The sequence below is a fragment of the Corapipo altera genome, unplaced genomic scaffold (genome assembly GCF_003945725.1).
Source record: "Corapipo altera isolate COAL_440 unplaced genomic scaffold, ASM394572v1 61411, whole genome shotgun sequence".
Classification (NCBI taxonomy): Eukaryota; Metazoa; Chordata; class Aves; order Passeriformes; family Pipridae; genus Corapipo; species Corapipo altera.
Window position 1 is genome coordinate 15,663,533 of NW_020884875.1, and position 13,173 is coordinate 15,676,705.

Consider the following 13,173-nt stretch of genomic DNA (forward strand, 5'->3'; position numbering starts at 1 on the left):
GTACTTTGCCTTTTCCCATAATTCTTTTGTCTCCTAATGTAATTTTAAGTTACTTTTATTGCCTTTACCTGTCCTTTTTATTATTTTTTTCCTTTTCACTCCAAAGTGTATTGCTTTAATGGAAAGTTTTCTTTAGTTATGACCTACTATGACTTTGACACTGTAATTTTTCATCCTACTGTCTCACCTCTGCACCTGTGCCTCTTCCTGTCTTCAAAATATTTTTGTCAGTGTTTGTGGTTCATCCTTTTGTGCTGTCAATTCTCTGGCATTTAGCCTGTTTTCCAAATCTAACCCTGGCATCACATGGATGCACAACACTGCAGCATAGTACAATGCTGTGGCATCTGTTGTATGTTAGCCTGTGCTTTCAGCTGGGAACCTCAGAGCCAAATTAAAATTCTGGTACTGCTGAGGAGCTGATGCTCAACTGATTTCCAGAGTTTGTGATTAAGTAGGATTGCTTGTCATTAACAAAATCCTAAATTGTTGAGGGAAAAAATATTTTCCGGTTCTGTTTTATTAACAATATAGGTTTGGGTTTGTTTTTAACTTGAGTTACTAAAACGAAAATGGCAGGTGGTTGTCCTAGTCATGATGACTTTCTTTGTATTGCTTTACTACTTATTTTTCATCTGTCTAAAGTCTTAAAATAAATCCCTTGATCTGATTTTGGAAAAAGTAAGAAAAAAAAAGTAATTTACTGTTTCTAAACTGAGATGCTAAGAAGACATTGTATTAAATGCCATATAGAAAAAATCTTGCAATATAACAGTGAAGTACAGGATAACAGGTGAGCACAGTCTGTAATCAGTGAACATAAAGGAAGAATGAGAAATTAAACTATCAAAAGCAGTTTGAAGGTTATGGATAATGATTGCAATGCTGTTGGCAATATTGATACCTGTTGCTGATAGCAGTAGAGCGCTGTGCCAATCTGCTAATTTTAACCAACAATAGTTTTCTAATACTTTGTGAAAACACTTTCCTATAGACATTTGCTTCTCTGTTCTTCCTTTAGGTATCATGCCAGTGTACCATAACATGTTTGCGCTCATGAGTGAAACAGATAGAATGTGGTATCCCCCAAATCACATCTTCCATGTAGATGAAGCAACTAGACACAAGCTAATTTACCGGATAAGGTAATCTACATCAAATGTTATACAACTTTCATGGTCAAAGAAAACTATGTGAGAAAACACAACCATAAGATATTAAGTTGAACCATAGTTTCTCTTAAAAGATATGAACAGATTGTTGGTGTTACCTGGAAAAGAGATAGATAAAAGAATCAAAATTATTGGAGTGGTTTGAATAATATATTTTATCAATTTTCTATATCCCATATATTTACCAATGTCAGATTGAAGAAGCAAACAGTAAAAAATATAGAAGTAAAAATACTGTTTTTCTTAATAACGATGCATCTCATCTCCTCTGTGCTTATCTGTTTGAAATTAGTGATGGTTCCAAAATGCAGAGTAATTATTCTGTGTAGTCAGGCATGTGTCTGCAATAGAACCATTTTTCCCAACCTCATGTTTGAATGTAGACATGTAAAACAATAGTCAAAGTTTTCCTTTTGAAAACATTTTGTTTATTTACATTATATAATGTGGCCTGTTTCTTTAGCAACTGTTTCAGAGGAAACTAGAAGACACTAATGAAATTATCTGTATTCTGATTAGTGAGAATAACTTTGCAAAGGTCCTCATTCCTACCACTATGGTTTATCACCCTGCTTAAATGTTGTAGTAGTTGGACGCCACGAACTGGATCTGAAGCCTTTGTTGACTAACTGGGATTTCATAGTGGTCCTCCAAAGCAGCCAGCACTGATTACGTGTATATGACAGCAATGATGTCTGAAGTTGGTAAGCAATAGTATCTGTTTATTGACTTTTGTTTAAATCTATTTCCCAACAGGTTTTATTTTCCCCACTGGTATTGCAGTGGCACCAACAGGGCGTATCGGTATGGCATTCTTCGCGGTGCAGAAAGCCCTGTTCTTGATGATCTTGTCATGTCTTACTTATTTGCACAGGTATGATTTGCTTGCTTATTTTTTAATGGAGATTGGTAAAGGTTGTCAGTATTTATTCCTTTTCTATCTTCTGATAGTAACTGTATAGGCTCTTGACAGCTTGAAGCCCACTCGAGATGAAAATTAAATTCCATGTCCTATTGTATGTTTGGAGAGATGAAGCTCAAATGGCAGTCTTAGGGGGAGCAGCGAGAGTATGTAGATTGAACTGACACAATGTAGAACATCCTCCCCGTATTGACCTTTTTGAGATTTGAAACAAAAATATTTTGAAAACAGCATTTGTAAGTGTGATGGCAGATGGTATTGCTTATGAACAAGTGCATCTTTTTGTGGATGAAGGAGTTCATTCAGAAGAATGGAGTCTTTAAAAAAAAAACCCAACAAAAATCCCAAAAAGACCAAACCTAAACAATCAAACAAAACAACAAAACCCCCCCAACAACTGCAGCCCAAGCCCTTTTATTGATAAGCAGCAGTGCTATAGCTTTAATTTACTTTCTTGCGTTCTTTCTCAGTGGCGAGCTGATTTTTTGGAGGGATGGGTACAGATGCCTGTTACTCACGAAACACAAGAAGAATGCCTTGGAATGGCTGTTCTAGATATGATGAGAGTGGCCAAAGAAAAGAACGAAACCCCACTGGCTATTTACAATTCAGTCAGGTAACTCCATAATTCATAACTCTTTCACACCTATCTGATATCTAAAAACAGTATTTTTGCACATTAACATCTGTGAGGAGATGTTCAGCGGCTGGCAATTGATGTATTCAAATGGTTATATAAATCTACCTATAGTGTAAACTAGAAATTAATAGAAGACTTGTATCATCATGGCCATTCATGTTTTGGGGACATAGATTTGGCTCTCTTAATGAAAAGTAAGGCAGCAGCTTCTTACGTGGGAAAGTATGTAAGCAATAATTTGAGGTGAGACACCCTTCTGGAAGTCATCAGATCCAACCCCCGGTTCAGGGCCAACTTCAAAGTTAGATGAAGTTACTCAGGCCCTCATCCAGTAAAGTTCAGAAAATGTCCAGACATTGGAAATTTCACCATATCTCTGGGCAGCTTTGTCCTGTGCATGACCATGTTCACGGAGGAAGATTTTTTTCTGTATCTAATGAGTTTCCTTTGTGATACTGATAATCCTCTGTTGCCTCTTGTTCTTTCACTGTGCAGATCTGAGAACTGTAATTCGGTCTTTTCCGTAACTGTCCGTTGTTTGAAGACAATTAGTAGAACACCCTACTTGAGCCTTCTTTTTTCCAGGCTTAGTAACTCAGGCTCCCATACGCCTCCTCTCTCATGTCATGTGCTCCAGGCTCTTAACTGTTTTGTGCAGATCTATGCTGAACTTGCTTGAGTTTATCCAATTCACTTTGGTGTATCAACCTAATGAGTTTCTACTCTAGCTGAGTTAATTTTGTCCCTGCTTGGTACTTAATGCTTGATGTTTGTCTTTTAATGAGACCTAGCAGGAAGAGATAAAACCAGAATGAGACAACGAATTAGCCAGCTTGTTGCAGCTATTAACTGCAATTCTTTTGCTTCTTGATAAAAACTGTGGACTGTGATATAGGAACTTCAGTGATAACCAACCACAGTGTTGTATTCTACCAAGAAATTTGTCCTTTGTCAATATAGTTGCATCTACCTGTGCAGTATTGTCTTTCCAGCTTCTATACCAAACCAAGCAACTGTGTAACTTCTGCTGCCTTACCTCAAAACTGAACTAACAAAAGAATAGACATCTCTGGATTTATGGAAAATGCATTATGTAATATATGTTGCAACTGGAAAAGGGAAAAATGGAAGAAAACACAGGGCTGTATTTGAAGGAGCATACTATAGATTGAAGGATCCTTGTTATCCTACAGTTTAAAAAATAAGGGTACATTTAGAGGAAAAGATATTTTCATGTTGACTTGTTTAGCACAGAAGTAATGATCTTTGCTGTATTTAATGGATAAAATCAGTAGTTTTTTTCTGCTTATGTATTCACAGCTACAAAACATTTTTACCTAAATGTGTGCGAGCAAAAATCCAAGACTACCACATTTTGACACGAAAAAGAATAAGGTACAGGTTCCGCAAATTTATACAACAGTTTGGCCAGTGTAAAGCTACTGCCAGAAACTTGAAACTTAAGTATCTTATAAATCTGGAAACCCTTCAGTCTGCCTTCTATTCAGAGGTTTTTGAAGTAAAAGAACCTGGTGGAGGTCCTGGAGAGGAAAGCTTTGCAACCATTGTCATAACTGGAAATGGTGGAATTCAGTGTTCAAGAGGAAAACTTAAAGACTGTGAGACACTTGCAGAGCAGGTAAGTTTTTAGAATTATTTTAATAACTGTGCAGTTTGTCATACAACAGAGTAATTAGCTTATGTTAGAAGTTCTAATTTACCCCAAGTAAATTTGGTACTTCACAGTAATGATACAATTTCCATATGGCTGAGGATCACAGAAACATATTGTCTTAAACAGTGCAGGATTTTAAAATTAGTTCTTTATTGAAGTATTAGAAGAAAGTCATGTAATAGTTCAGTGCTTGACATACAAAAAATTGTGCTGGACCTTCATGACTGTAAAAAATGTGGAAAAGTAATGACCCTGCCCCAGGTATAATAAAATGCACAAATTCCTCACATTCTCTTTGAAAGAAGGGATTTAAAGACTCCAAACACCAGATGAATTTCCCTGTACCTCTTTTCTGGTGCAGCTAGACTCCTACCAGTGTCTGAGTTAGCAAATTTAAAGTGACATTTCTGTGACTGCAGAATCCATCTAGTCTTTGTTCAGGAATTAAATGCTAAATGGTTCCTATAAGTGTTAGTAATCACGTACTGCTGCATTTTTATTTAACAGTATTATTTCTTTTGTGTGTGACTTCCCATCATGACTGTTCATTATGTTGAGTTTACCAAAACATGATACAAACTTATAGTAGTATACATTGAGAGTGCAGGAATTTCCCAAAGGTAAAAGTAAATGCAAAAGGGAGCACATGTGAGTTTTCCAAAATAAATGCATCTGTTTGCTACTTTTTATTCATAATATATAGCAGTCAAGACCAAACTACAAAAGGTTGTTTTTTACCGTGTGCTGTAATAATTTGTAAAGATAATATATGCTGGAGGTTTTTTTTAATGGTTAACAAAAATAAATCTGATTACATACCCAGGTTTTTTAAAGTGTAGTGTTCTTAGATAATTTGTACACAATTCATGCATACTATGCTGTTTAGGCCTGGGAACCAAGCCTTTAGTTACAGTAGTGTTTAAGCAGATCATCTTTCCTATAGAGATTGCCAAACTATTTTTTCATAATTAAAAATATTATCATTCCATTATTGAGAGAGACTTCATATATTTTCAATGGTACAGAAACTGTTTATAAGGTTGGTTATGAAAACCCAGTGAACCAGTATGGCTGCTTGTAAATGTGATCATAACTCTCGTTTCAGCAAACTTTACTGATGAACATTTATTAAGATGTTGAATTGAAACAAAATTTTTATTTATTTGTATAGAATGACATATGTGGGGTAAATTGGGAAGAAATTTATTCTTCAAGTTCACATTTTCAACAACCAGATGAACAAATTAAGCATCAGAAACTTCAGTGCATTTGAGATGATTTATGTGTCTAATTGGGGTAGTCTGATTTGAATAAAATCTATTTGCTTAGGAAGAATAATTTTGGATACATAAATCTAGCTTTATTTAAAGCTGTTACTTATCACCTGAAGTTCTACTGAAAATAAAACAAAGTATGATTTTTATGACAGTGTAATTTGACTTGTGAAAGAATGAAGGTTGTGGTACAGAATATCATAGTATCAAAAAGTACCTGTATTTGCTGTCAAAAAAAAAAGTATCTTAGATTTTTGTTTAGTTAGGATTTGTTCTTCAAGTTGCCTAGTCAGTGATGACCATGGCTGATAGGACAACTTTCTCTTACTGTTTCTTCATTCACACTAAATCCATCTCTTTGCTAGCAGATTTTGTAGCTCTCAAAACAGTAATCAAAATATTCCGTTGTTAATTCTTGCAAAATACTACAGAGGAAAAAAATACGTACAATTGTAAAAAGTCAAACCTATGTATGGATATTTCTGTTCATGGTTCCTGGATCTCTGTATATTCTTTGAGTTACATTCCTAGTGATGGTTCCATAAACACAAAACTCCTTTATTTATTTGTAATTGCATGTTGAATGTTTTGTTGCCAGCTTACAGGTTCAGAATAGTAGGAATTCCAATGCTGCAAATAGGTGAGGTTTTTTAATTGCCATTTATGTTATTACTACATTATGTACCCAATATTTGTTGCAGGATTTACAAACGTACTGTGATTTTCCTGATATCATTGATGTCAGCATTAAACAAGCAAGCCAAGAAGGCTCCAGTGAGAGAAGAATTGTCACTATTCACAAACAAGACAGCAAGAATCTGGTCTGTTTAGTTTGATTGCTGTTCTTTCAAATAGATGTTGCTTTGAGCAGACTTGTGTGATTGTTGTGTATGTAGTATTTTATAGCCAAATACTGTGTTAATTAAGCATGAGGTAGAACTAAATGCATTTTGGCAGCATAAGTGGTGTATTGGAACAGTAAAGGTCTTCTGCATTTCAAGCTCTGTGTATGGAAAGGGATATTTATATCTGAGGAAAATTTCTGATATACGGATTGATTCTTTTGTTATTAGAGTCTTGAACCTGTGTCTGTTGTTTTAATTCTCAAGTGTACTGTTTCCATGGCATCATGCTAAGCTCTCTGCTAGAGACCAACAGAAAAAAGCTTCAAATTTCTCTGAAGGAATGATGATACACAAGTATTGGGACAAAATTAAGCTCATTGGTTTTACTGTTTAAGATTCTTTGAAGAAGATCTTAAGAAAGTGTTTTATACACGAATGTAAAAGGTTTTTTGTTTGAACTCCAACATTGCACTTGAGTCAGGTTTTCCAGCAGGTATAACAGAGTTGTGTGGTTGACTGACCCTGGCTGGATGCCTGGTGCCCTCCAAAGCTGCTCTAATCACTCCCTCAGCTGTATAGGGGAGAGAAAATACAAAGAAAGGCTTATGTGTTGAGATAAGAACAGGGAGAGATCACTCACTGGTTACTGTCATGGGCAAAAAGGACTTGACTCAGGGAAATTAATTAAATTTATTGCCCATCAGTTCAGAGTAGGGTAATGAGAATTAAACCCAAATCTTATAAACATCTTTCCACCTCCCTTCACCCCAGGCTTAACTTTATTCTTGATTTTCTACCTCCTCCCCATCAGTGGCACGGGAAGTTGGGAATGTGAGTTGTGGTCAGTTCATCACGTGTTGTCTTTACCACTCCTTCCTCACACACTTTCCCTGCTCCAGCATGAGATCCCTCTCATGGGGGGACAGCACTCCACAAACTTCTCCAGCGTGAATCCTTCCCACAGACTGCAGTTCTTTATGAACTGCTTCAGCGTGGGTCCCTTTCATGGGCTGCAGTCCTCCAGGAACAACTCCGTAGTGGCTCCATAGTGCAAACAAACAAGTTTCAGTGCAGGCTTCCATGGGGTCACTACCTCCTTGAGGCAAACCCACATGCTCCGGCATGGTGTTCTGCACGGGCTTCAGGTGGATGTCTGCTCCACAGTAGACCTCCATGGGCTGCAGAGGCCCAGCCTGCCTCACCATTGTCTTCACCACAGGCTGCAGCTGTTTCCAGTTCCTCTTAATAAGGAGTTTCAAGACTCCGAATTCTTGGCACCTGCTCAAAAGTACCAGCTTTTTTAATTGCTGTCTAGCAAGGAACTTGCCAAAGAATTGGTTTCAAGTGCTAAGTGGGTCCCCATTGTCACAGGGAAACTAGCGCAGCACATACTAAAGCCCACTCTGTTGGGCTGCACTACTTACTGAATGAAATCTAGGGTGACTCAGAAAATGGCAGATGCTTCTCTATTTTTCTTTATTTGCAGTAATAAATATGTTGATACAGACAGATTTAATTTTGCTCTGCTCTTACCTGTTCATTATACTGTGAATAGACCTTTTCCACACCCATTTTCCTTTGCCCACATTATTTTTCTCCCAGCTTCCATGCAGTGTACCTGTCTTTCTAGTAGTCAAAGGTGAGCTTCTCTCTATGATCCAGCTCAGGATGCCAGGCTTTGCTGACTAGTAGTTAGGTTTTCAGGCAGGTACTTTTCTAGAGATTTTTCTTTGCTACTTGAAGGCAGTCAATATAAATCTTTGATAAATGAAGGCTTTCCTTTAGGAAGAAGAGAAACACTGTGTTGGCAGTGCAAGTAGGTGTCTGCCATGCTGAGTTGTATCTACTCAGTTTTTCCCTTTCAGATGTTCTCTCATGTCAGCATTCTCCTGCTGTTTCATATATTTAGAGTAAGATGTTTGGGGTTTTTTAATGGCAGATTTCATAGAATCATGGATTGTTTGAGTTGGAAGGGACTTTGAAGATCATCTAGGTCCAACTCCCCCACTATGGGCATGGACACTTTCCAGTAGACCAGGTTGCTCAAAACCCCTTCCAGGGATAGGGCATCCATGTCTTTTCTGTTTTGTTTGGTTTGTGTTTGATTTTGAACATTGAAGATTGTTACAAAGTTTTGAGTGACAACAAGAAGGTAGAACATACAAACAGCCGTTAAAAACTACTTTTATTCATATCTTTAATGTATGCATATGTGTGTAGCTTTTATACTGCTAGCATATCCAGGAATTTTCTGTTGCCAACTAAAAATTTAAATTCTCTCTCTCCTCCCCCTCCACCATTGTTCTGTGTCAATTTAACAGGAGGCTGAATTTCAGTCATTAAGAGAAGCTCTCTCCTTTGTATCATTAATTGATGGATATTACAGATTAACTGCAGATGCCCATCATTATCTCTGTAAAGAAGTAGCACCACCATCAGTCCTGGAAAATATCCAAAGCAACTGTCATGGACCAATTTTGTAAGTAATTTTTTTAGCAATTTAATAATGTGATATTTGAAAGATGGGCTTTAGTTGACTGTGAACTGTGATGGACGTCTTAAAATGTGCTTTTATGTAACATAAAATGCTTTTCCTCTTACTTTTTCACATTGCAAAATACATAAGCAAACACCCTAAATATTGAAAAATAAAAGGGGAAAAAGATTAATTTAAAGGAAACTGTAAAAAATTGCAAGTTTGAATTGTTGTTACATTAGGTATTTATTAATATTGCTCATTAGCCAATCTCTGATATTCCTGGATTTTGAAATTATACGATATTAAACATTTTCTTTTTACTATAGCATGGACTTCGCTATCAGTAAACTGAAGAAAGCAGGTAATCAGACTGGTTTCTACGTCCTTCGCTGCAGTCCTAAAGATTTTAAAAAATACTTCCTTACCTTTGCTATAGAGGTTTGTATTCTATCTTAAATAGTGCCTGTTTAATCTTTATTATGATGTAATGATAAGCCTGAGGTGTTCAGTAAATGATTCTGAATTTTCCCTCCAGAATGTTTGTGTCATGTGTGTATTCTTAGCTACTTCTGTAAGAGTGGCCAAACTTCAGGGTCTTGTGAGCAACATCAAAGTGCTTGTTTGGTAAAGAATTGCTAATGGCACATACCATATGCCTAGGAGACCAAGACAGGAAGAGGGAAGACAGCTTGGGGATGGTGACGTGGGTCTTGGCACTGTAGTAAATATTTGGGAGCTGGAACAGTTTGATGGATTTATTTTATTTTTTTAAAATTTGGGTTTTTTAGTTGGGTCTTTTTTCCCTAGGATTTCTGCATATCTCCTCCCCCCTCACCAATAAGACTGACTTAGACAGAGTTGATTATCCAAGAGTGTCTCCTTCACAAGTTCTTCTGAGTTCAGGTCCTGTCCCCATCCCCAGTACTGGGCCAGCAATATTATTTGTCAGCTGTTATGTCAGCACAGGTTTTCTGAGGATGTGGTGTTAGCTAGAGAGAAAGCCACCCTGGAAACGCATGCACTTCTCACATAGGTAAAGAATGAGAAGTACCCCTCCTACATGACATTGCAGTTAGTGATAAGACAATACCTCAATATTGCTGATACATAATTGCATGGTCTTGTTCCAAGGGTGGGCTTCTCTTTAATTACATTAACAGAGCTACCTTTGGGGTTTTAAGTAGGCAAGGTAGGACATGGGGTTTCCTGCTGGTGTGCAGCAAGCTAGCGTGTTTGCTAATACTGACAGAGATATGTACATCTCTGAAAATGAGAAAACAATGTTGGTGTGTGAATGAAGAAGTAAACATCAGTTTCACAGAAATGTTATGTCCAGTCAATTAAGTGTTTGATAAGGAATTTTATAAACCAAGATATCAGTTTCTGAGGCAAAAAGTGAGAGTCAAGCTTGTGAGTAAAACCTACCATTGCCCTTAAGTGACTTGGCCCCAAGTTTTCTTCCCTTGTTCTGAGTCTTGCACAAGTCATTGGAAGGCTTTTGAGATTCAGATTTTGTTGGAACATTTGCTGCAGTACTGAGGTGAAGAACCAGGAATGCACTATTAAGAGCTTATCTTGTTTAAAAATGTTTAATGGTATCTTTTCAAGACTCATTGAATAATTCAGTGCATATTCAAAATCTGTGCTAGGAACTAATTTCTTAGAACTGTACTGTAGATAACAGAAAAACAGAACTATAGCTGAGATCTCCAAATGCCTGCCAAAAGAACATGGAGCAGAACCATTTGGGCTATTGCTTCCAACAAAATTTTGTTTTGATATTACCCAATGTCAGAGTGAATAAGCTTTCATTAATAGCTCTGAAGGATTTTTCCTAGGATCCATTATCTGTTTTCTCAGCTCCATCTTTGCAGCTTTCATTAACATTTGTTTTTCTCTAGCATCAGCATGCTAGTTCCAGTGATAGGAGTAGAGTCATGTTTTCTCAGAATCAATATTACATAGTGAGAACAAAATAACAAATTATGGTCATATTTTGCTGGAGCATTCTTTCTTTAATTATTAGAGTGCTATACATTTAAATAAGCTTTCAAATATTAAATATTAATCAATTTTATTTTTAATGGAAAAAAAATCTCTGCAGCGTGACAATACTACAGATTATAAGCATTGCTTAATTACAAAGAACGAGAATGGAGAATATAATCTTAGTGGAACAAAGAGAAGTTTTAGTAATCTGAAGGATCTCTTGACCTGTTACCAGACAGAAACTGTCCGTTCAGACAGCATAATTTTCCAGTTCATCAAATGCTGTCCTCCAAAACCCAAAGGTAAGAGAAATATTATTTCTAAGCAGAAGGCTTTCCAACTTCTAGATTAAAGATTTAAAAATAAATTAACACAAATGACTATCAGATAGATACCTGTGTTTGTGTGGGTTTTTTTAAATTTCACTGAGCTATTTGTTTGTCTTTTTAGTCATAGTGTTCAGTCCCAGTACCTGCCAAATTTTATTTTGGTATAAGATGGTATTCCAGAAGTAACCATGGTAGCCAGTTTCATGATTAGAAGTAAAACTGGTTTCTTAATTGAAGTGGATTGTGTGCAGCAGCATTTCTTCTTTAGTCGAGTGTGTTCATGTCTTGAGAAGGAAAGAGTACTTAAATGTATCATTTATCACTGAGTATGGTTTCATAAGCAATGGAACCAATAATGTCAGTGAATTTCTGTCATTGTTAACATCTTAACTGAGTTATGCCAAAGCTGTGCTGTGATTTCAGCTTCTTTTTAACACTGAAAAATACACAGGGAATAGAGCTTCTGCCTGAGGAGTAGATTTTTCTTGACTTCATGTTAAATTTTTTTGCCTACCTTTAATATTCTTAATATCTTTCTCTTTTATGAATTCTATTAACATCTGCCCTTCTAAGTAGTAGTACTTACAGTTAATATTGGTTAGTCTTAGACTCTATCAAAGTCCCTACTTAAAGAAAAAGTTGTGACAAAAGACTATTTGATATCACTTCTACCCCTCTCAAATTTGACTGAAAATAGCTAATGGATTCAAAACCTTTGAAAAGATTTAACAAGTAAATATGTATGCACATTATAGAGAATAATTTTGTAGACTTATTCAGTATGAAACCAAAAATGTATATGCATCAGAATTATAAGTTATTGAATAAATATTATCATGTGTTACCAGATACTCACAAAGATATACCTTTCAGCTTTAGTTGTAGTATCAGACCTGCTCTACTCTGTAATCTAAAAGAAGGTGACTTTCATCCCCTTTTCCATCCCTGGTTGTTATTACAGCAGCAGTTAAAATGTGAAAGAAGGTAGGAGTATTTTCAGGATGTTTGTCAAAAGTCGGAATACTTAAAAAACATAAAATAAGTGGATGAACCTAGATGCTTTTGCTGATTAGAAAATATCAGACTTTGAATTAAATTAAATACTGCGTGGCTTTTTGAATAAACTGTTCTTGATGTAATATCTTGTTTGAGTTGAATTAGCCACCCCTCATTAATCCTTCTCAAACTATATTGGTTTAATTTTATATTTTACAAATTTTGTGTGTTTTTCCTTTTCCTCTTTCTTCTCCCAGATAAATCAAATCTCCTAGTCTTCAGAAGCAATAGTGTTTCTGATGTACCTTCATCACCTACGCTACAGAGACACAACAATGTCAATCAGATGGTCTTTCACAAAATCCGCAATGAGGACTTGATATTTGTAAGTCCATTAGTTGCTTTTTCTACTGCAGATATTGGGTTTAATACATGCCAGGTTTTAAAAACCTCTGTATGTGTTTTTTAAAAGAGTCTTATCTGAGCCAGGAGATTTTGCTGTGATCTTTTCTTAGAGTTGCGGAAACAAAATATTTATTTTCATTTTCCATCAATGCAAATAATTACTTTTGTAAAATTAAGAAGCTTCCTTTTGACTGCGATAGCAGTTGCTTGCTTCTAGAGCTATCTAAATACATATTTAATATCAATTCCTTCCTCTCTGGTTCTTGCAGCAAGTTATTTTCTGAAATTCTTGAGGAATCAATAAGAAATAATCAAAGATTTAAGATGTTTCTGATATAGTTGCTTCCTTTTCCCATCAATTTGACTCTACAGCCAGCACACCTCTAAAGATTTACATATATGTTAATTAGGGATTTTTTTTTTAAGAGATCTTTTGCAAAACAGGCA

The 13,173-nt window shown here is 36.1% G+C and overlaps 1 protein-coding gene across 8 annotated transcripts in view; it reads left to right on the forward strand.

Annotated features, from left to right (window-relative positions):
* The window catches only part of JAK2 (Janus kinase 2), an 84,471-nt gene that overhangs the window by 47,653 nt on the left and 23,645 nt on the right, over positions 1-13,173 (forward strand). For all 8 annotated transcript variants that reach the window (XM_027634645.1, XM_027634643.1, XM_027634641.1 and 5 more), the window contains 9 exons: positions 1,022-1,145; positions 1,929-2,046; positions 2,565-2,710; positions 4,055-4,373; positions 6,385-6,504; positions 8,850-9,007; positions 9,334-9,445; positions 11,112-11,298; positions 12,579-12,706. In XM_027634645.1, the coding sequence (XP_027490446.1) occupies positions 1,022-1,145; positions 1,929-2,046; positions 2,565-2,710; positions 4,055-4,373; positions 6,385-6,504; positions 8,850-9,007; positions 9,334-9,445; positions 11,112-11,298; positions 12,579-12,706 (1,412 nt within the window). The remainder of the gene's footprint in view (positions 1-1,021; positions 1,146-1,928; positions 2,047-2,564; positions 2,711-4,054; positions 4,374-6,384; positions 6,505-8,849; positions 9,008-9,333; positions 9,446-11,111; positions 11,299-12,578; positions 12,707-13,173) is intronic.